The sequence below is a fragment of the Penaeus chinensis genome, chromosome 29 (genome assembly GCF_019202785.1).
Source record: "Penaeus chinensis breed Huanghai No. 1 chromosome 29, ASM1920278v2, whole genome shotgun sequence".
In the NCBI taxonomy this organism is placed as follows: Eukaryota; Metazoa; Arthropoda; class Malacostraca; order Decapoda; family Penaeidae; genus Penaeus; species Penaeus chinensis.
In genome coordinates, this window is record NC_061847.1 from 20,360,017 (window position 1) to 20,381,936 (window position 21,920).

General features: G+C 41.6%; 1 protein-coding gene across 7 annotated transcripts in view; it reads left to right on the plus strand.

Moving 5' to 3' along the window:
- Window positions 1-4,008: 4,008 nt before the first annotated feature.
- The window catches only part of LOC125040724 (twitchin-like), a 62,991-nt gene continuing 45,079 nt past the window's right edge, over window positions 4,009-21,920 (plus strand). For 5 of the 7 annotated variants that reach the window (XM_047635417.1, XM_047635421.1, XM_047635418.1 and 2 more), the window contains exons 1-19: window positions 4,009-4,148; window positions 5,811-5,935; window positions 6,109-6,326; window positions 6,490-6,622; window positions 6,953-7,188; window positions 7,456-7,567; window positions 8,672-8,701; window positions 11,671-11,838; window positions 12,018-12,142; window positions 14,303-14,477; window positions 14,743-14,896; window positions 17,606-17,742; window positions 18,135-18,298; window positions 19,501-19,642; window positions 19,901-20,203; window positions 20,400-20,681; window positions 20,960-21,123; window positions 21,483-21,630; window positions 21,753-21,882. In XM_047635417.1, the coding sequence (XP_047491373.1) occupies window positions 5,821-5,935; window positions 6,109-6,326; window positions 6,490-6,622; window positions 6,953-7,188; window positions 7,456-7,567; window positions 8,672-8,701; window positions 11,671-11,838; window positions 12,018-12,142; window positions 14,303-14,477; window positions 14,743-14,896; window positions 17,606-17,742; window positions 18,135-18,298; window positions 19,501-19,642; window positions 19,901-20,203; window positions 20,400-20,681; window positions 20,960-21,123; window positions 21,483-21,630; window positions 21,753-21,882 (2,936 nt within the window). In that variant the 5' untranslated portion in view covers window positions 4,009-4,148; window positions 5,811-5,820. The remainder of the gene's footprint in view (window positions 4,149-5,810; window positions 5,936-6,108; window positions 6,327-6,489; window positions 6,623-6,952; window positions 7,189-7,455; window positions 7,568-8,671; window positions 8,702-11,670; window positions 11,839-12,017; window positions 12,143-14,302; window positions 14,478-14,742; window positions 14,897-17,605; window positions 17,743-18,134; window positions 18,299-19,500; window positions 19,643-19,900; window positions 20,204-20,399; window positions 20,682-20,959; window positions 21,124-21,482; window positions 21,631-21,752; window positions 21,883-21,920) is intronic. The other 2 variants (XM_047635420.1, XM_047635423.1) reach the window with 1 other exon arrangement.

A 21,920-nucleotide genomic window follows, 5' to 3' on the forward strand; every position in this document is an offset into this window, starting at 1 on the left:
GACGCGGCCTCAAGGATCCGCCACAAGGCCTAAAACCACCTCCTCCTGGCAGTCGCAAAGGATCGCTCGCTGAGATGATTCCTGATTGGCCGACACTCCAGGCCGTCAAACGTAAAAGGGTAAACAGCAGTTGGATTGGACCCGGGCAGAACGCTAAGCCTTGGATCCTCATTTTATCTCTATAAAAAAAGGATTCAATTCCATGATAATTAATTGTACGGCTGTTATTTTTATTTTTTGTTTTACGTTATATTTTATTTTACGTCCACCTTTAAAAGCTTTATTTGTTGCTTTTACGTGCTTTTGATTTTTGCTTTTTTATCTTTTTCTAGATGTGATCAAATGCCCTTTTTTATCCACTACTTATAAAACTGTCCCTTCTCCCAGACGAATTTTGAAATCCCATTCCGACGCTCAATTTTGATGAACTTATATTTGACCTCAATGATTTTACAACAGGCATACATTTTAGCCCGATTTTTTCACCTGTATATATGCTGTTTGTATAGACATTATTAAGCGTTATAGACATTATCATGACGTTTCTTGATCTTCACTTTGATCTTCTTTTGATTAAGCGATGTTGAAGTATGCCAAGAAGAAACTAAACTTGGTCACTTGTATATAATATAAAGCATTTTGCTACACTTCTCATGTAGCTTTTAATATTGATCTATATTCTACTACAGAATAAAAGTGTTCTTGGATTCTTGCGTATTTTAGTTATTTGAATTGACTCTAGATGCTGCTGCACAGCTCAGATTCCTGATCACTTTAAATCACTGAGAGTCACTGAAATGAAAACAAGAATCAGACAAGACTCATCCCCCCTTTTGGTTAAGTTCCACCCCCTTGACCAATAGACTCCTCCCCCTTTTCGCTTACGGCTCGCCCCCTTGATCAATGATTGGTTCGCCTTGCCCCTCCCACCCCGACCCAAACACATTTCGAGGTTTGTGATTTGCTAACTCGCTTGTGGAGTGACCACGTGACCTCCGCAGCCACACCCACCGCCTCCGTCGCTCTCTCCTCTCCGCCCTCAGCACACTGACGTGGTCTTCTCTCCTCCTACGCCCTCAGGAGACTGACAATCTTCGTAGAGTGTCATTAGCAGATCTTATTCCTGATTGGCCAAAGCTCCAACACTGGAATGAGGTTTGACGAGTGTGTCGAGGTTTGGCACGCTGCAACATTTCGGTCTTTGATCTCTTTCATGGCTAGAAGTACCGACTAGCTATACCGTTAATATTTCCGCCAGTATTCCATCATAATTATTCTTGATTTACATATAACTTTAAATCTGAAGGTATTTAGAACATACTGATGGAATTAGGATGGTACAACAGTATTAAAAATCAAAATTTTTAAATTGATGTAACCACGTCTTAATTCATATTTCCCATCAAAATTTTAATCATGATTATTAAAACGACCCCAAATTCAACTCAAAACGAAACCAAATTAACCCAAGCTGAAAAATAATCAACAATAATAAAAAAAAACGTATTCTTTATCACTCAATAAAACCGCCGCGCTTTAAGTCACTCTCTAAGTCTTCTCTTCATAAACACCAAACCCAAAACCTTGGTTAAAAAGATATTCTGCATGACTCTTAAAAATGTATCTTTTATATTCAGTATGAATATATGTGAAATGCTTTTTCTTTTGCACATGCACGTAGTCCTCAGTGTCGTAAACCATGGACGCATCTTGACGGCAATGTATAAGACGCGTAGAACGAAGACCCGGTGTCATGAGGCCAAAAGAAAGAGCATCGTTACCTCAACCGCCATTACTCTTTCAGTTTCTCCATTTTCTAGACGTGGCCGGATGCAGGCATGATTTAAAATAAGGCATGTATGCATGTTTATATATCTATGATCTATATTCTCATGTGTATAATTCTGATATCCTGGGCAACTTACACCTAGCCCGAGCGTTGTTCCCAATTCGGGGATCTCTCGACCATTTATTCATATCTGCACGTCCGCATGTCATATCTAGATGTGAATTAATCCTAAACTGTTCTTATACACACAGGTTGAGTCACAGCGTGATTCTCTGTTACCCATAGAGTTGGCATCAATTTATCTTTTGTTTTATGATATTTCTTTTTATATGTGATTGTTGCCTGATGCTCAATAAAGTATTCAGATCACCTTCCAGTTATAGATTGTCTTCTGTTTCAGCCGGTCTTGAAATCACAATCTTCATTGATATCACTGTCTTGATTAATTCGTTGGAGATTTTGCTATTAGAGATGCAAATTGACAAGACCTATTGGTTAATCAATGTTAATGTACTCTAATTACTTAAAAAGAAATATTCGTTTCATTAAAAAATGTGAATATGACAAATGGCTGAATAACAGACCTCCTTCTCACGACTGACAAAAGAAAACATATTATACAAACGTTTCAGCATATTTGTGTGTGTGTGTGTGTGTGTGTGTGTGTGTGTGTGTGTGTGTGTGTGTGTGTGTGAGTGAGTGTGAGTGTGAGTGTGAGTGTGTGTGTGTGTGTGTGTGTGTGAGAGAGAGAGAGAGAGAGAGAGAGAGAGAGAGAGAGAGAGAGAGAGAGAGAGAGAGAGAGAGAGAGAGAGAGAGAGAGAGAGAGGGAGGGAGGGAGATAGAGAGAGAGAGTTCTGTTTTCCTATGGTTCAAATACAGTCCGCTAGACGTGCTTTGTGAGACGGAGCCTGAGATTCACGCCACCCCCAAGTCCCTTACTCATCCACCCTTTTCTCCCCCTCCCCCCCACCTGCGAGCAGAAGGTCGAGTCTTGGGTCAAGCCCCTGGTTGACCTCACCGTCAAAGAGGGCAAGGACAAGACCGCCAAGTTCGAGGGCGAGTTCTCCAAGAAGGACTCAAAGGCCAAGTGGTTCTTCAAGAAGGATGTGAGTACGGTGTTCCCTTTTTGTTATTATAAGCTGTCATGTTCTTCTTACAGTTATTTATTTTGCTAGTGCTGATACAACTGTCCCGTGTCCCGTTCCTCGCATAACGCCCCTTTGCCCGATCCCCAGGAATTGTTCCCCGGCTCCAAGTATAAGTTCAAGGCTGAGGGCTGCGTGCACGGCATCACGATCAGCCGGCCCACCATGGACGACATGGGCAAATACACCGTGGAGTGCATGGGCATCTCCTGCTCGGCTATCCTCACCGTGCAGGGTCAGTGTCTGCCCTTGGCTCGGGCATCTTGTCTCTCTCTTTCTCTCTCTTTTTCTTTCCTACTCTCTCTCTTCTCCTTCTTCTTCTTCTTATTATTATTATTATTATTATTATTATTCTCCTCTTTGTTTTCTCTTCCTCCAAATATACCCGTTATGTATACATATTTTCCTAACCAAAACCACAGCGGTATAACAAACGTGAACTCGACAATAAACTTGAAATCAATAAATAACTTGAACTCCCCGCCCCCACTCAGAACCCGACCCCGACTTCAAGTTCACGAAGCCTCTGCCGAAGAAGTCCTCGAGCTACACCGGCAAGGACGCCGTTCTTGAGGCTGTCGTCAACTCCCACAAGGCCATCGTCCACTGGTACAAGGGAGACCAGAAAATTGAGGTAAGGCCCGGCATCTCTGGTGAATGTAAAGCTTTATGATGATATACCCTTATTGTTTTTTCTTTCTTTCTTTCTTTCCTTCTTCTTCAGCATCTTTCTTCTTTTTCTTCGTTTCTCTTTGGATTTGATTATGACTGTGACCATCATGTTCCAGGATAACGAAAAATTCGAGACGTACAAGGACATGACTGGCACGGTGCGTCTGACCATCAAGAAGGCCTCCAAGAAGGACAAGGGCAAATACACAGCCAAGATCTTCAAGGTTGAGAAGGAGTCCTGCGAGTGCAACCTCAACATTGTCGGTGAGTGGGTGAAGTTAACTGGAAATCGACCGTAATTTCAGAGTTCCTAGGGCCTGTAATTTGAAATGAGGAGTTCTGAGGTCCTTTTAAAAAAAAGCGTTTGGATTTTATTGCTTATGCTTGTTGCGTCTCCAGATCAACCGTTCAAGTTCACAAAGCAGCTGAGGTCGATGACCGTGACCGAGAACAACAAGGTCGTCCTGGAGTGCGAGGTCGACGAGGCTGAAGCTACCGTCGAGTGGTTCGCCTGGCGAGAAGAAGCTCGAGTCCGACTCAGGGTAAGGTCCTAGGGTCTTTTGGATTTGCTGTGACTTGCCCCCAACACACATGACCCCCTTAGGCCATACTCTTTGATGATGTTGTGATCAGTCATCTGTCCCCACACTTTATGTTCTCTTCAAGCCCTCGAAGTCCTCTTGATTCATGTGATGTATACAGCTTGCCATGGTATTTGTCTTGATTGTATTGATATACTGAACTAGCTTGCAGATACAGTATTGTCTCTTACTCTTTCACTTTTTTTCTTTCTTTTTGAATTTAGTCATTGTTGAATCCTTCACTTTTCTATCCATTTCCTTTTTTTTTTTTCTTGTTACTGAATGTCTTCCTTGTAAAATTCTTGCCTTTACTGTCTTCTCTTCTACGTTTATGACACTTGCCTCTTCTTTGAACTATCCTGTATTTCGTAAAAGTAAGTGACGTAACAAGTTGAGTCTATGTTTTTGTCAAATAACAGTCACCTTTCTTTCCTAAAGTAATCCTCCGTGTCACTTAAAAGTCAGAATATGAGTAGGTAAGAATTCCTCTTCCATTGTTTGTTTGTTTTGTATTACTTTTTTCTCTGTCTTTCTTCCTTTATTCGTCTCCCATGTAGAATCTCTCTTTTTCTTTCAATTCAAACCATCCGTTTTTCTCTGTGTTGATGCAGTGTTGCCCTCTCACAGGTCTCGCTTCTGCGATTATCTGCAGTCAGACAGGTAATTCATGTGCATTGTCACGAATGAATAACGTGGCCTTGGCATTTGTGACAATGTTTTGTTTCCGCTCACACCTACAGATTTCCGGGACTTAATGAAATGACTTGGCCCTGGCCAACCTGGCGACCGCTGCCACTACTTCATTTATATTATAATAAAATCTTATAAAAATCCAAGTTGGTGATTATTCTATATACGTGTGTAAATAAACGTTTAATGAAACGATGGGTAAGCAGGAAGTAATTCAGACCACAATATAAATATAATAATAAATCATGAATATCATTCCCTATATCTGAAGAAGCTAAACTACACTGGCACCATCCCCTCTCTACTAGCATACCGCTGCTGCTTTTAAGCTTATATTTGCGAGCGTCTGACCACGTCAAGTGGCAAATAGAGATGACAGCTTGACGCATCAGCATCTAGACCTGCCAGTAGTCTGTACAGAACTCCAGGCCGCGATACACACAGCTGTCTGCTTTTGCCTTCCGTGACCGAGTCGAGAGTTTAGATAATCAGCTTCAGAATTGACTTTATGTTATAGGTTTTCCTTACATACCAGAGTTTCCATAGCTCTCCATTGCCAGCTCTTTGTTTCAAGTTCAAGAAGGAACGGTAGCCAGTTCGTATGTAACGCGGCCTACGCCTCACACCAGCAACTGTGGTGGATGTGGCACATAGAGTAGTTAAAAAAAGACAAAAAGAAAAGTACTTGAGCACGCACCTTCATGTGTGAGGAAATGGTTTGAAGGATTTTATTATAATTTACCATGATTTTTTGTATAATATTTCCTACACGATTTTGCAAACTTTGTGAGGTTGAAAGACATACTATTGTTTCGCAATTTCACACCATTCTCGGAGGTGGGAGGCAGAGGTGTTTTCGTGGCAGGTGGGAGACACGCTCTCTCACTCGGCCTCGAAGTCCTAACACAAGGCTAATGTCCCCCTCACCCTCAGCGCCAAGATCATGAAGGACGGCAGGAAGAGGCAGCTGGTCTTCAAGAGCATCCAGATGTCCAATGCTGGCTTCTACACCTGTAAGACGAACGCTGACGAGACGACGTGCGAAGTCATCGTTCAGTGTAAGTATTCTTGGAGTTGTGACCTTTAAGCGAATCTATGACAGACACAAATGGGTAAAAAATATGAAAACAGGAGAAAAGACTAACAATTCATTGATTATTTTTGCATCTGTTTTCAATAAATCCGCTAAAAATTGTCGGGTAGATAACGGAAAAGCTATTCCCTCCAACAGATGAAAACAAGTTCAAGAAGAAGCTGCAGGACGTAACCTCGTTCGAGCGCCAGCCCGCCAACTTCGAGTGCGAGCTGGTCGACCCGAACGCCCCGATCCAGTGGTTCGTGAACGGCAAGGAGGTCGAGAACTCGGATATCTTCGAAATCAAGAAGGACCGCGGAATCCACAGACTCATCATCAAGGAATGCGCCGGCGAACACGAAGGCGAAGTCAAGGTGAGGCGAACGGCTTGTTCTTACTCTTAGTTAACTTCTCTTGAGACATAAGCTTTCGTTAAGGCTCTTGCCACAAACTTCGCTCCTTCAGTAGCTGCCACATATATCTAAGAATAAAACCAATTGCAATGCCTTGTGCATCATGGTGTTCCCTCAACCCCAGGTGGTCTGCGGGTCCCTGGAATGCTCGTGCCAGCTGAGCGTGGGCGAGGGCGAGAAGCCACCGAGCATCAAGCCCGAAGAACCCATCGAAGGCCCCGTCACCAAGCCTCTGGTCTTCGACGTTCCTTACACAGGTGAGTGAGTGAGTGATTCCAAGAAGCTCAGTGGTGAGAACTGTGAGGATTAAGTGGTTCTTCTTACGAGGGAGGTTAGGCTTATAGAGATGGGAGAAACATAAAGGAAATCTTATAATTGATTAAATAAGAAAATGGAGGAATGCAGTCAATGTTCAACAGTCACCCTTCGAAGGGGCTGATAGATACACCTTGAAAGCTAGAATAATAAAATCTGTTACTCAGTAACCTAGAACATTTATATGAAATGTGCAGTCTTCCCACAGATCGTAGCTTCTACCATACTAAAACCTATCACCGACTAGTCTAACACCCAACTCCTTCTCCCAGTGCCCGGCGCAAGGATCTCTAAGGTCGACGCCAAGTTGCTGAAGGGAGGCAAGCCCATCCCCATGAAGGAAGTCGAGGTCAACATTCAGGATAAGAAGGTCACCTACACCATCAAGAAGCCCTCTAGGGACCAGTCCGGCAAGTACACCATCAAGATGTCCAACAAGGCTGGCGAGAGCAGCAAGGAGGTCAAGATCAACATGCAGGACCGCCCGAGCCCGCCCACGGAGATCGAGGTGAGTGCGGGAGCGCGTCTGGATGAGTCCGAGGGTTGATAGGTTCATAAAGCAAAGCACGCTATCGGTCGCTGGATGTTCTGCCTAAACAGTGAGGCAAACCATTACGGTATCTCTTCTTTAAATATCGGTACAGTAAACAGAACTTAGTGAGACTTTTTCACTGCAATAGAGTTGTGTGTTTACAGAAGATATATCAGTGTTGAAGTCACACTCCCCTTACACACGCTCCCTGTACCTTCGCCCCTCACCGCCCCCTCTTTACAGGTGTCCGAGGTCTTCAGCACCTCCTGCGTGCTGACCTTCAAGCCCCCCAAGGACGACGGTGGAATGGCTCTCACCTACTACACGGTGGAGCGTCAGGACTTCTCCGTCAAGGGTGAGTGCGACGGACAGAGGGGACGGAGGGAGAAACGAATGCGGACGAGGTTTTCCGTAGATGATAATGTTTGTCACTTGATGTCTATCTGTAGTCTTATTGTTTCCTTTCTCTCTCTTTTATCTGTTTATGAATTCTCAGTCGGTGTTTGTGTCTCAGGTTTTGTTTTGTTGGAGAAAGTGGTCTGTGGTTTCTGTGTTGCCATTTTATAGACGTTTTGTTTTGTCTGATGCGATATATTTTTTTGTGTCTTAAGTATTGCATTGTTTTATAGTATATTCCATAGTCGATTTGTTTGTTTGTTTTCTTTTCAGCATTTTATATTTTTTCCAAATATAGGTTTAGCATGATTTTCTTGCCCAAATACTATTTTTGGAAATTATATGTAGTGGTTGTGAGTAAATCAGTCAGAGGGTTTTATGATTTCATCATACAGTATTTTTCTTTTTGAAAGGCAATAGTATGATGCCACTGTTGTAAGAGCAGGATTTGAAACAGAATAAGTCTTCTCAGAGTAGTGTTTTACGATACATTTTGCTCCAAGACCGCCCCTGTGTACATCAAGGAAGGCGAAACGAGAGAAAAAACTATTATCCATTTATTTACAAATAGCTTTGGTTGTTCATACTGTATAACTGTAAATTCAGACTTCTGACGGTTTGCACAATATCAAAAGAACAATCAAAGTCTACGGGAGATCGTTTTAAATATGTGGATAATAGACAGTAGCATGTAGAATAAGGCCCATGATCAGAATTCGTAGCAGAAGAGTTTGTGATATTTAGATTAAAAAATTAGAACTCGTATGATCCTTTTAAAAAATCTGCTACAAATGTGACTGACTGGGTGAATAGATTTTATCGTATCCTTCTCTTTGGGCTTCAGAGTAATAATTGATTCAAACACTGTCTTGAATCAGCATGGAAAAAAAATAGCTCCATTTTAGCGAATCCAATCCTCCTACGATCCAGATTTCCCCATCCGTCAAACCTTTATCCTTACTCCTCATAAAAAAAGAGAAAAAAAATCCCAATTCCTGATAGGGTTATCTTTAAGTGAGCTCCTAAACTCACTTTGCTTACATTCTATTTCCTCTCCCAACAGCATCACATCCGCATATCTGGGAACGAACAGGTACAGTGTATACACTAACCCACTGCAAGTCATGTGGCCTGAATCGCTACCTTATACATAGACCTTGACTGTTGCCTCATCACTGCGCCTGAAGCGAGATTATTAGTGATTTGAGGGACTGGAATTAGCTCAAATCAATTTTTTTAAAGCCTTGTTATGGGCATTGTTTTCAGTATTTCATTCAAATGAAAATTCTAGTCAATAACATTTATTCAATTATTGCTATTCATATATTCCTCGTAATAGCTGCTATGTGTCAGGGTTACACCTGGTTCGTAGAGTTATTAACTTCAAGCCTATTAAGTTTTAGCTTTGAATTTATAGCTTCATTTTTTTCCGCAAACAAGAGGACAGTCCACAGCTCCTCTCGCTGCGGCGCCCTGAAGAGGACAACAAGCGATTAAACATCTTAAACTCTTTTCAGCAAGATTTAAATCAACAGGCCAGCAGCCAAGACGATTTTCCACTTTAAATAATATGGAGCGAATTTAAATAAAACGTTTTTCCCCCACCCCCCCAAAAAAAAAATACAAAACAAAATAAGGAGAAATTTCTACCGTGCGTTAAATAAGCGAACGTCTTTATTATTTTACATAAACTGAAAACCATATTTCTTAATGACATTCTCTTCTCTTTAAATCATCATATATTTTTCTTCTCATCAAAATACCAACATTTGTAAATCATCAAATAGTGTCTCTTAGTTTTAATATATGTACGTCTAACTGTTTTCATTAATATAACTTCATATAATACTGTAGAAGAAATAACGAGAAATCTATTTTGATCAATAACTTTTTATATTTATATATATATATTTTTTTTTTACTTTACTTTTGCCTTTTGTAGCCCTGTAGTCTACGCATAAGCAAATTATTTTTATTTTCATAATTTTGTAGATCTTATAAGCATGCTCGCCGATACTGACCGAAGCTGATAATAGATACGGCTATTTTTACGAGAAAAAAAAAAACGCTTGCATGAGGAACCGATGTTCAGTGTGGGATATGACGCATATATGCTGACGTCTTTTGATGTATAACGTTTTGTTTTTGCTTTTATATACAAACCCATTTTTTAAAATAAAATATGACACTAATGCACTTACTATTTCGATATATATATATATATATATATATATATATATATATATATATATATATATATATATGTATATATATATATATATATATATGTGTGTGTATATATATAAATATATATATATATATATATATATATATATATATGTATGTATATATTTATATATATATATATATGTATATATATATGTATGTATATATATATATATATGTATGTATGTATATAAATATATAACATACCAGTAGTTACATAGATTTTTGCACATGCTCGATACAGGACGAGCCATTTACGTGACACACCCTCCGACTTGACATGCGCCCCCTCCTCGCACACACACACCGCATGACTGCTTGAGATCATGGTGAGAGTACAAGCATTGCTCTGCCCGAACCCTGTAGCGTTCGGCCTTCCAGCTGGAACAAGAGCACATACTTTACTTCATACATGACGGATATACGTTGTATCTCATTTATTTATGGATATATAAATGGATACAAGAACGATTCTAACCTCATAAATCGATTTGGCTTTTGTCTCCAACATAGCCATTAAACCATGGGCATAAACTTCACTTCATGTTTGACCAACGATCTTGTTTCTCTCTTAAATATCATTCAAAAGCACAGGTTTTTTCTTACACTTGAATAAGTTATGCTTCACACAAAAGTGAGCACAGTAAGACAGTCATTTTGCTAGCGACCGTATGCACGTTTTCTCTTTGAAATATCAATTACCTTTCACATTTGTAAGTTGAATCATACTGACTCACTTTAATCTTAGACTATCTTTATTTAACTGGAGATTTGTAGTCCCGTGCATTTGGTCGTTGGCAGACGAAATGTCCCTCGGGCCTGACCCGCACAAGACATAGTACAGAACAGTCTACTTGTCTTATACTGTCTCTCAAATTTACTTTGCACTGTCAATTACTGATTCACTTATGTTATTTCTAATTGCACTCTACTGATGAAAAGACGATAACATGTTAACTCATATGATTGTTATATATCTGGCCTGGTGGCCTGACTTCTTTATACTAATGCGTTTATGTCTATCTATAGAAACAATTTTAACAGTTCTCAAATATTAGTCAACAACTACAGTTAACATTTGAAGTCAAAAATACATATTTTCAATAAATCTATATTTGGGACTTTCTCTTGATGTAGTCATAGTTAATACCACTTACGTAGAGAATACTAGCAAATTATTCTGATACTAATCACAACTAGATAGTAAGTGTATCAGATGAGAACCTTTTCTTACATATTCTTGTAGGTCTGAGTATACTCACTATTGACTTATAGGTTCTTTACTATTCTCTTCGACCAGAGACATTCTTTAACAATGTCTGAAGACGATTTGACCTTTTTTCACTGTGAGTTAGTCGACATTTAAGATCTATCTTCTGCTCATATTCCTGTGCTGATTTTAGGATAAAGACTTTTCTAAAATGGACATGATATCAATCACTTCATCAATGGGCTTTTTACTGACTGCTTTTACACCATACGCGCTGATAAGGACGGTGGAAACGTAGAAAGCAGAATTGAGAAGGAACACGAAAATCATTCTTGTACAAGAAATGGTTACGTTCCGATTTCGAATTCGACGCGCAACACTCGCTCTTACGTATGCTTGCACAGCGAACAAGAAACGCGTATCTAACGTAGAACTCCATGCGCTATACACTTCGCTTCATTGTAGAAGACAAAGAAGAATATGTTTTTTTTTTTTTTTTAATCGATACACACGCACCACGCTAACGTACCTCTTTACCCACCATACACAATAAAAATTCCAACCGCCCCCTACCCCTTCTTCCTCCCTACACGATCTAATCTCTTTGCCGCCATGACCTCGTACAGGAGGATGGGCCCAGGTCACGGAGATCCCCGCCGACGAGCCCCTCCGCTTCAAGATGGAGGACCTCGAGAACAAGAAGCAGTACAAGTTCCGAGTCACTGCCAGCAACAAGCTCGGAGCTTCGGATCCTGCCGTTTACCCGAAGGTCATCTTGGCGAAGGATCCTTGGGGTGAGTTGGTCTTATTGACACTTTACGCAGGAAGAATTCGAGGGATTCGTCTTGAATTATTGTAGTTTTGTTGTTATTGTGATGATAATTGTTTATTGAAATCATTATCGTGATCACTAATACCACTAAGCGATATTACCATTGGCATCCTCTTAATCGCCATCTTCATCACAATGCAGATGAACCCGGCAAGATCATGCACGTTGAGGTGAATGACTGGGGTCCCGAGCACGCCGACCTGCGCTGGTCGAAGCCCGAGACCGACGGCGGCTCGCCCATCACTGGCTACGTCATCGAGTTCAGGGTACGTGCCTCGTGATGTCACTGCGGGATCTCATTTTTCTTTTTGTTGAGTTGATTTTAGTTTTCTATTTTTTCGTCCCATTTTTTATTTCCTGCCAAGCATTTTTTTCTTTTTTTTCCTTATATATATATATATACATATATATATAATTCCCTTTCATATTGGTGATTTTCCTAGCATTCCTACTTTTTAGCAATGATTTTTTGTTTTGTTTTGTTTTATTTCTTACCTTATTTTGTTTTTTATATGGTTTTTGACGTTCTGGAAAGGGGACTGAGAGACGCTCTGCCTAACCAGCCGTGAAAATAAACTGACATCTCCTTACTTCCTTTTGAAAATATTTTGTTTTTTGTTTTTTGTTCCACAAACCAAACCTTTTATCCGAATTTCTTGTTCAAGAAATATATTTTTTTCCTACCAGAACCTTACGTTTTATATTAATTTTTCCCCCTTATATTTGTTGTCCTATATATGTTCAGTCATTTCGTTTTGTAACATATATTACATAATCACGACCACATATATTGTTTAAATGATGAATCACATGCTCTCAATATTGTATTGACTATTTGATATAACAAATCAAATTCTTTGTCTCATATACTTATAAGTGATATCTTACTTATATTTCAAATACATGACATGACCTCAATACAGTGAATAATGTCTATCGTCTTGTCTTGCCCTAAAAATGTCTGTCAGCATTCACTTTAATGTTCTTTGTCGTCCTTGAACTTGCCCAGAGACACAACAATATACATAATCCTAATTCTTGTCTCAACTGGATTGCCTACTTTCGAAGCAATCCAGGATCTTCTCACTCGATATGTGTGTTAGTTAATTAGTAAATCAGTTTCCTAATTCAGTAATCTAAAGCATCTAGATTGTTCAAATAACATTTAGGCAAAAATAAATCTTCATGATAACAAATTCGATCGAGTGAGGAGTGTCCTGTTTGTTATTGTTATTGTGTGCCTGAGATCCACGTGTTCCCATAACATGTTACGAACACGTTTACCGTTATCTACAGACTCGCGCCATGCCAGAAGGCGGGGAGGTGGTAAGGCTCCAACAGGATTCAGTATGTGTAGCGCCGTTACGGCCTTTCGCTTTCTGTGAAATATGGCCCAGAGATTCGGAAATATTAACGACCCACGATGTTAAACCATTAAGCCCATCAAATAGTTTTTTTAAGTACCCATTAAAAACGTATTATTAAGACATCCAGTGCCTTGTAATGGTAAGTTGAATCTCCTCGGCCATATTCTATTAAAGTGAAAGCCGCGACATCGCCACAGAAGCCGTAAAACTGCTTCTGTAGCTCGTAGCAGCTTGCTACCGATCTGTATTGGGAAAAACAAACAAACGTGCTTTTGTTTATTTTACGATACAGATCTTTTCCAAGCACTTATGTAATGTTTATACTGTATATCTCCTTTAAACACATTTGGTATATTTGCAGTCGTAAAATTAAGGCTATTTAGTATATACCTATATGCTTTAATATGCTAATTTAATTAACATTAGATTTAACATTTAGCCCTCCACAAATTAGTATCTACTTAATCACAAAGTTTATTTATCTAAATAAAATGACGCTATAACCTTTAAATAATCTAAACAATGAAATAAAACAACGACTCTCCAAAGATGCACACAAGCATTTCCTTAAAAACACACAAATCATAATGATGTTGAAAACGAATTTATAAAACACAGCAAAAAGTTTGGAGTTCGCTTCTAACACTGATTTCAAATAGGCTTGATCGATAAAGGGTTGGCAGTTCTATCAGTAATTCAATATTTAGCTACTCTTCCTCTCATTTATCAGCTTGTCTCTTAAATAATGCATTTCTCTCTCCGTAAATAAAATGTATTTTGATCACGTCGATAATTAACATAACAATAGATATTCAGTTATTGAATCAAATCATACTATCGATATATCTTACTAATTTTATCTTAAATACGTATATTTCTTGTTCATTATCCAAATTTTTCGAAATAATAGGAAAAAACTCACAGTTTATCCAAACACTTCGAGTAATAATCTTAAACGCATTCAAGCTCTCGGAACGTGCTGGAAAATGGCTCGGTTTCCCTTGTGTCTTTATATACTACTTGCTCTAACGCCTTTCCCTTCGGCGACGCCCCCTTCAGGACCGCTTCAGCGACTGGAGCAAGGGTATCGAGATCCAGGGCGACGTGACGGAGGGCACTATTCCCAACCTGAAGGAGGGTAACCAGTATGAGTTCCGTGTCAGAGCTGTCAACAAGGCAGGTCCCGGTGAACCCTCCGACCCAACCAAGCCTATTCAGGCTAAGAACCGCTTCGGTAAGTTTTTTACTTTTCTTCCTCTTATTTATGCTTTCTTCTTACTTTTCACATCCTTCTCTTTTCCCTCTCTTTTTCTGTCTTTTTTAATATGGATGGCACTTCTTATCTTTCTCTGTTGATTTTGTGCTAATTCCATCCACAGTCTGATATTTTTCATGAATGTCCAACACATATAACAATCTGCAGCCCGTCACACATCCACACAAATTCTGAAACTTCAACGCACCATCATTCTTACCTCACGTCCTTACCTCATCAACAGTGAAGCCCTACGTCAAGAACAAGGAGGAGTTCAAGAACATCGTGATCAAGAAGAGCCAGCTGTTCAAGCTGGATATCAAGTACGGTGGTGAACCCGAGCCAAAGGCCATCTGGAAGAAGGACGACAAGGAGGTCATCCCCGACGAGGAGGAAAGGTGAGTGCCGTTGGGTCGGGGAGAAGAGGGGAGAGGGGGTAAAGAGGGGAAGAAGGGTGCAGGATTAGGAAGAATGATGGGGAAAGTGTGGAAGAAGGATGTACAGTAAATAAGATGTGGGGAATAACGATGGAGGATTAGGGAGCATGTGTGAAGAATGCCGTTCTTTGTTGATAGTGACTGAACCTTATGTCAAACTGCAGTTTAGGAGAAATATGACTTTGATTTACCACTTAGGGTTATGCTAAAAGCAACTCTCAAAACCGTGATATAAGTGTGACTGAAATGAAATAGAAAGCCAGTTATTGAAGAATGGATATGTGGATGAAAGTACAAATGAGCAAGGGAATCGGGAGTTGAAGGTACAGCCAAAAATGAGAACAGTGATGAAATAGGTAATGTTGGGTTCGCCCTCTCCCACGAGGAACATGATTGTGTATGAAATTGAACCCGGAGAAAATATAGACTTTTATAACACTGGTATATTGTATCAATGGAGATATAAATGCTTTAATTATAAGATAAATCCTTCCCAAAACTTAAAAGAGAAAAGAGACAAAGAACAAGTTATAACAGGATGGACATTATAGGGGGACTCTCCGGGTGACGTTCAGTACCCGGGCAGACTCTGACCTTTGCTAAATGACCTTCCTGTATAAACCTCATTTTAATTTGACTTTTAAGTACAGTAGACTGTGCTCTCTTATGTGACTGATTGATAAACACGTAAACCGTTTCCTTCCAGGCTACCAGACCCTTACAACTGTAGAAGGTGACCGAAAACCTCTGGTTCTTTGACCGAAAGCACCTGGTTCTTCTAAGACAGAATAAAAAGTGATATGAGCCTTTCTTTTCTGGAAAGCTAACACTCGTAGAGGATTTTTGAATTTTTCATTTTTTTTATTTTTTGCCCTTTTTAAATAAATGGGTCATCTAAAGGTGAACATTATTTTTATACTGCCCGGATAGCAGTTATACCCATTTTTCATCATAGATGACTATATTTTTGAGGTATTGAGATTCCTCATTTTTTGTACATAATGTATAGGTGTTGGCGAAGTTCTTGTGTGAAGAAGAACTTCTCGCTTTTATTCTGTCTTAGACATTTTTTACCCTTTATTTCGAATAATTCTCAGACTCTGGCTTTTTGACAATGGTTAACACGTCTCACCACCTTTAAACCATTTTTTACTTTCCTCTATTTTCCACGATAAAGCACACTAGTGACATCACACGTAACTGACTTTGAGACGGTAGTTCTAATACTGAGAACAGGCGTTGGTGGTTTGTGACGTGACACATTGTCTCTTAAATTTACTTTATAACTAGCTGTTCATCAAAATTATACTACAATGTTGACTAATACGAAGCAAACCACCAATGCAGTAGTTTTCTGACTGACTTTCTGTGATTATAAAACAACAATATTTTGTTTTCTTGTCATCAGAAGGATAAATAGACACAGCTGCCGCATTAAAAATGATCAGCATATCTATTCTGAACTCCTTTGGTGAGCCTGCTCTCATAGATGGGTCTTGATCACGTTAGATTGTGAGTGAAAGTAGTGCGTGCTATGAGCATCAGCGCCTCTACTTCAACTCACAGTCATGAGATCAGTGACTAAATATATGAGGCCAGCCCCATTGCCCTCATCACCCCCGTCGTGATGACGCAGAAGGAAAGACCTCGACCTCTTTCGTTCTCCAAGAATAGGGGAAAAAAAGCTGATTGAAGGTTTTATTGTGACAGCTGCTCCTAGTCGCGTGTGCATGGAAGGCCGGCCTGAGGACTCACGATTAGGGAGTGTGGCTCAGCTTAGGCTTCCTACTATTTTTTCTTTTTCTTCTTTTTCTTCTGCTCGGAAAGTATTATCGTGTTCTTCGCTCAGCTCTTGGCGCGATAATTGATCGCAGCGGCTTTGCGTCTAAGGCGGTCTCGCCCGGCTGCCCTAGGCCAAAGCCCCGTGCCCAAGGCTAACCCACTTGCAGCACCCGTAGCCTGCTTGGAGCTTGAACAAGGGTGGAGTTGTAGATGAGATGAAGATGCCTTAGTGCCCAGCCAGCAGTGCATGTTGATTATTATGTGTTAGGCAAGATATTGCATGTATATACAAACAGGCTGCTGTAAATAGTTTTATTTTCATTTTCTTAAGTTGCAAAACAGAAAAACAGTTCAATTTAGAAGTCAGTGTTGTTGCATTATTATTATTATTTCATGTTTACAAACATCACTTAGGTAGGCCAGATCACAGCTTATGTCAAGGGGTTCTTGATACGATTTCTCAGCAAATGAGTCTCTAAAATAGGCAGAGGAATAGTTTGCTACAAGAAATGGTCAAGCTTTTCCTGGCAACCGTTCTTGTTTACTGAGGAGTTGTATTTCGAACTATCCTCTGTTGTCGTGTGTATTTAAAGTCCATGTCTCATACAACGACTAGCATTGTTTGCAAACACACACCTTAGAAATCAGCTTCTTTGTCTCCATACTTCTTAGAGATCTATCGATACTGAAATACATCACACGCCTTCCGTCTACGAAAAAAGTTTCCCCTCAAAAAAAAAGGACTGAAAACAAAAGGTACTTCCCTTAATCAGATTCCACCGAAAAAAAAAAAAAAATATATGATAATCAGCAAATTCATGCAACTCCCCTCCCTCCCAATTCATCCAAAAGTAAGTACAGAATCTAACAATGTATCCACGTGGGTAGGATCACCATCGAGCAGTATGAGCGCAACACCGTCTTCACTCTGAGGAAGGGCGTCCGCTCCGATACCGCCAAGTACAAGCTGTGCCTCTCGAACTCCGTCGGCGAGTGCGAGGAAGTGGCTGACGTCGTTGTGCTCGGTAGGTGCTCCTCTGCTCCCTGCGGATGTTTCTTAAATATTTCATAGTCGTGTAGGTGATGAATGAGATCTTCATGACTGAAGTTCGGTGGATCTTATATCTGGAATCTAGAGTACTTGCTGATGTTGCTCACAGTTAATTTTTGATGGATCAATTTTCGCCTTAAAAAAATAAAAATCTAAATTTTTCTCGATTTCTGTGACCGAAAATCATTTTCATATTAAAGCCATTTTAACTTACATTCTCCCGGATTTCATTCTACTTTTAGAGCCACTTTAATTTACATTTTCTCTGGTCACTCTACTTTCACAACCCATTAATTCTTAATGCTCTCTCACAACATCATATAAACTGTATAATTAGCCAGCCTTCTCTCCTCCGCCGCTCAACAGCCAAGCCCAACCGCCCCGAGGGACCACTCTTCCCTGAGGAGATTCGTGCTGACCACGTCAAGCTCAAGTGGAAGAAGCCCAAGGACGATGGTGGTCTTCCCATCGAGGGTTATGTCATCGAAAAGATGGACATGGACACCGGCACCTGGGTTCCTGCTGGAGAGGTGAGTCTTTTGGTTCGTCTTGGTTCTCTCCTTCCAACATGGCGTCTACGGTTTCCCTCCCTGTGTTTAGGATTTCTCCTTCATTTCCTGAAACAACGTAGACGATAAAGAATACCTTAATACCTACAAAATAGTTCGCTTTATCTCTGTCACTTACTCACATACAACTTCTCTTGCAACAAAAAGGTATTTTCGGGCAAATCAAAGAACCTTTATAGGTACTGGTATACTCGACCTATCATAACACAGGGAATAAACACCTAACATGATATCCACCCTCCTTCAGAATTCTCAGCCATTATTCCTTATCTTTGTACCTCTCTTTGTCCCACTGTAATCCCTGAAAGACAGGGAATGACCTTCCTCTGACGCCCAACTCACACGGACAACCCCGACCTCCCCCACACACCTAGCACGTAGCGTGAACATGTCATGTTCCCTCCCACAGTACATAGCCAGGCCCGCAAGCATTCCTCTCACGGCCACACAGGGCTTTGTGGGCGAAAAGGAATCGAAGGACGCCTCGGAGCGCAAGGATCCTGGGGCTTCTAAGGGTTGCAAAGGCCTTAAGGTGGCCGAGGAGCCCCAGGAAGACGTGTTTTTCGTCCAGGTATTCTTTTCTAGACGTGGCGCTTATATCCTGCACCTTCCGTTGTCGGGAGTTGCGTTCTATTTATTTTCTCCCTGGCAAAGTATTATTGATGCTGCATATTTTGGTATTCAGAGTAAAAATATTAAAAACTGACGTTGAAGAAGTTGGTATTGGCATTGGTACTGGTATTGGTATCGGTAGTTATACTTATTGTTGATATTCATTTTAAGAGCCTGCCAGAGTCGGTGCTCCGTATCTGGTGTGAATCATTAACTCAGGCGTTCTGTATTTTGTTAAAGTACTCATTAACATCTTCTCATACCAAGTAACTTGTAATAAGTAGACACTAAATAACAACATGATTGACGTAAATCATAACACAACAGAATATCATATATTCGTTGAAGTTAAACTTTAACCTGCATTAAACATTATAAGATCACATTTCGATAATCCCATTATACTACACAGTTAGTACCCACATTCGTTCTCAACGTTAATAAGAAGTTACCGTCTAAGTGCGGGCCATAGTAAAAGGAATTCTTATTGACCTCGTGTTATCGGGTATGACCTCTTACGACGTCCTGTGACCCTGCCCTCCCGCCCGCAGATCGGCCCCGATAAGGAGGAGTTCACAGTGGACGGCCTGACACCAAAGAAGAAGTACAAGTTCCGCGTGAAGGCCGTGAACAAGGAGGGCGAGTCTGAGCCCCTCGAGAACGATGAGCCCATCACGGCTCGCAACCCCTACGGTCAGTGCCAGGCGGAATGGTTGAATATCTATTGATTCTATCCTAACGAATGACTATATATGTAGATACATGATTGTGTGTGTGTGTGAGTGTGAGTGTGTGTGTGTGTGTGTGTGTGTGTGTGTGTGTGTGTGTGTGTGTGTGTGTGTGTGTGTGTGTGTGTGTGTGTGTGTGTGTGTGTGTGTGTGCGTGTGTGTGTGTGTGCACATGCTCATGATCCCTGTTTAACACTTACCGCTCCTCCCACGCGGCCCGCAGATGAGCCAAGCAGGCCCGGCAAGCCCGAGATCATCGACTACGACAACAAGTCGGTGCAGCTCCGGTGGACTCCCCCCGAGAAGGACGGCGGCCGCCCCATCACCCACTACCACGTGGAGATGAAGGACAAGCTCTCCGTGGAATGGAAGGAGGTTCTGCAGACGCCGGACACCAAGTGCGAGTGCACGGTGCCAGACCTGAAGGAAGGCACCATCTACAGCTTCCGTGTCCGTGCTGCTAACAAGGCTGGTGTCGGTGAGGCCTCCGAGCCCACCGAGAACCACCTGTGCAAACACAAGAACCGTAAGTACTTTTACTTCCCCATCCTTTCTCTTCTCATAACGCAGTACTTAATGCAATATCAGAGAGAGTAGAATTCACTATTCATGCTATTTCATTATACACAAATAAGGTCAGACATGGAGAGTTATAATGTCCCTCCGTAAAATGAAAACCTGTAAGCAGAGAGCACAGCATGAGCGCCTACCTTCCCTTGCAGTGAAGCCGCGCATCGACCGCACCAACTTCAAGTCGGTGACCATCAAGGTGGGCCGCAGCCACAAGTGGGCGGTGGACTACATCGGTGAGCCTGAGCCGGAGGTGGAATGGATCTACAAGGACACCGTCCTGTCCAACAGCGACAAGATCCATATCGAGAACACCGACCATCACACCGAGTTCTCCATCTCCAATGCCCAGAGGAAGGATGCCGGTCTCTACACCCTCAAGATCGAGAACCGCAACGGCAAGGACCAGGAGACGGTCGAGCTCGTTGTTCTCGGTAAGTGACGGCGGCGCCGCTGTCTCGCTTCTCATGGTCGTTCATCTCTAAAAACACGAAAATACAACAGTGAATGTAAGCGCACTGTGTACAATGCCGCAATGCATTTTGTATTATAATTATGCGGCAGCAGGTGTTATATCTTGGTGTAGTCACGGTATTTCTTAGAGGCACCGACAGCTCGCCATAGATGTCTCCCATTGTCTTCATGATTAAGCAGCAGCTTTCCCCGACAAAGCGACGCGCAGGGAGTCTCACGCCCTCTCTCGTGCCCACAGGTCGCCCCACCAAGCCCAAGGGTCCGCTGGACGTGTCCAACGTGCACGACACCGGCTGCCGCCTGAAGTGGGAGAAGCCTGAGGATGACGGAGGAATGCCGATCAAGGAGTACGAGATCGAGAAGATGGATCTGGCTACTGGCAAGTGGGTCAGATGCGGCAAGGTGGGTTAACGTCTCTGTAATACCTCCTTCCTATTTAACAGTACGAGAGAGACCGCGCTTAAAATAAATTAAAGTAAAACAAACAAAAAATAACTTTAAAAAATGATGTTACTTTCAGAATCTTCACTCGCCCGATTGACACTAGACATCATCGCACGCCCGGTTTACACTAGACATTTCTTTTTCTCGTGCGCATTCTTCCGCTTGTGGTTTTTCATTTATTTTCGCCGATCTCTCCTCTTTTACTATTCTTTCAATCTTAGTTACTCAGCGCCCATCTTGGGAACTAATAATCTCTTCTCGTGATTATTACTCACGTGAGAGCGTAGCGAGCCCCTCTGAGCATGTCTGTCCCGTAGTGCCCCGGAGCCACCGCGCCGCCGCACTTCAACGTCGAGGGCCTCGAGCCCGGCCACCAGTACAAGTTCCGCGTCACCGCCGTCAACGACGAAGGCGACTCCGAGCCCCTGGAGGCCGACCAGGCTATCCTCGCCAAGAATCCTTACGGTGAGTTCTTCCTTGCTGTGAGTGTGGGAAAGCATTCCCGTGTCGTACGTCGCAGATATGTGAGCACAGGTACGGTGTTGTCATATTCCTTGTTAATTATTTTTCCTATGTTTTTGTCGCAGATGTTCCCTCGGCTCCTGGACGCCCCGAGATCACGGACTACGACAACAAGTCCGTCGACCTCAAGTGGACCGTGCCAGAATCCGACGGCGGCGCACCCATCATCAAGTACATCGTACAGAAGAAGGATAAGTGAGTATCTCTCTCGTTATACCGCATGATTTCAATTA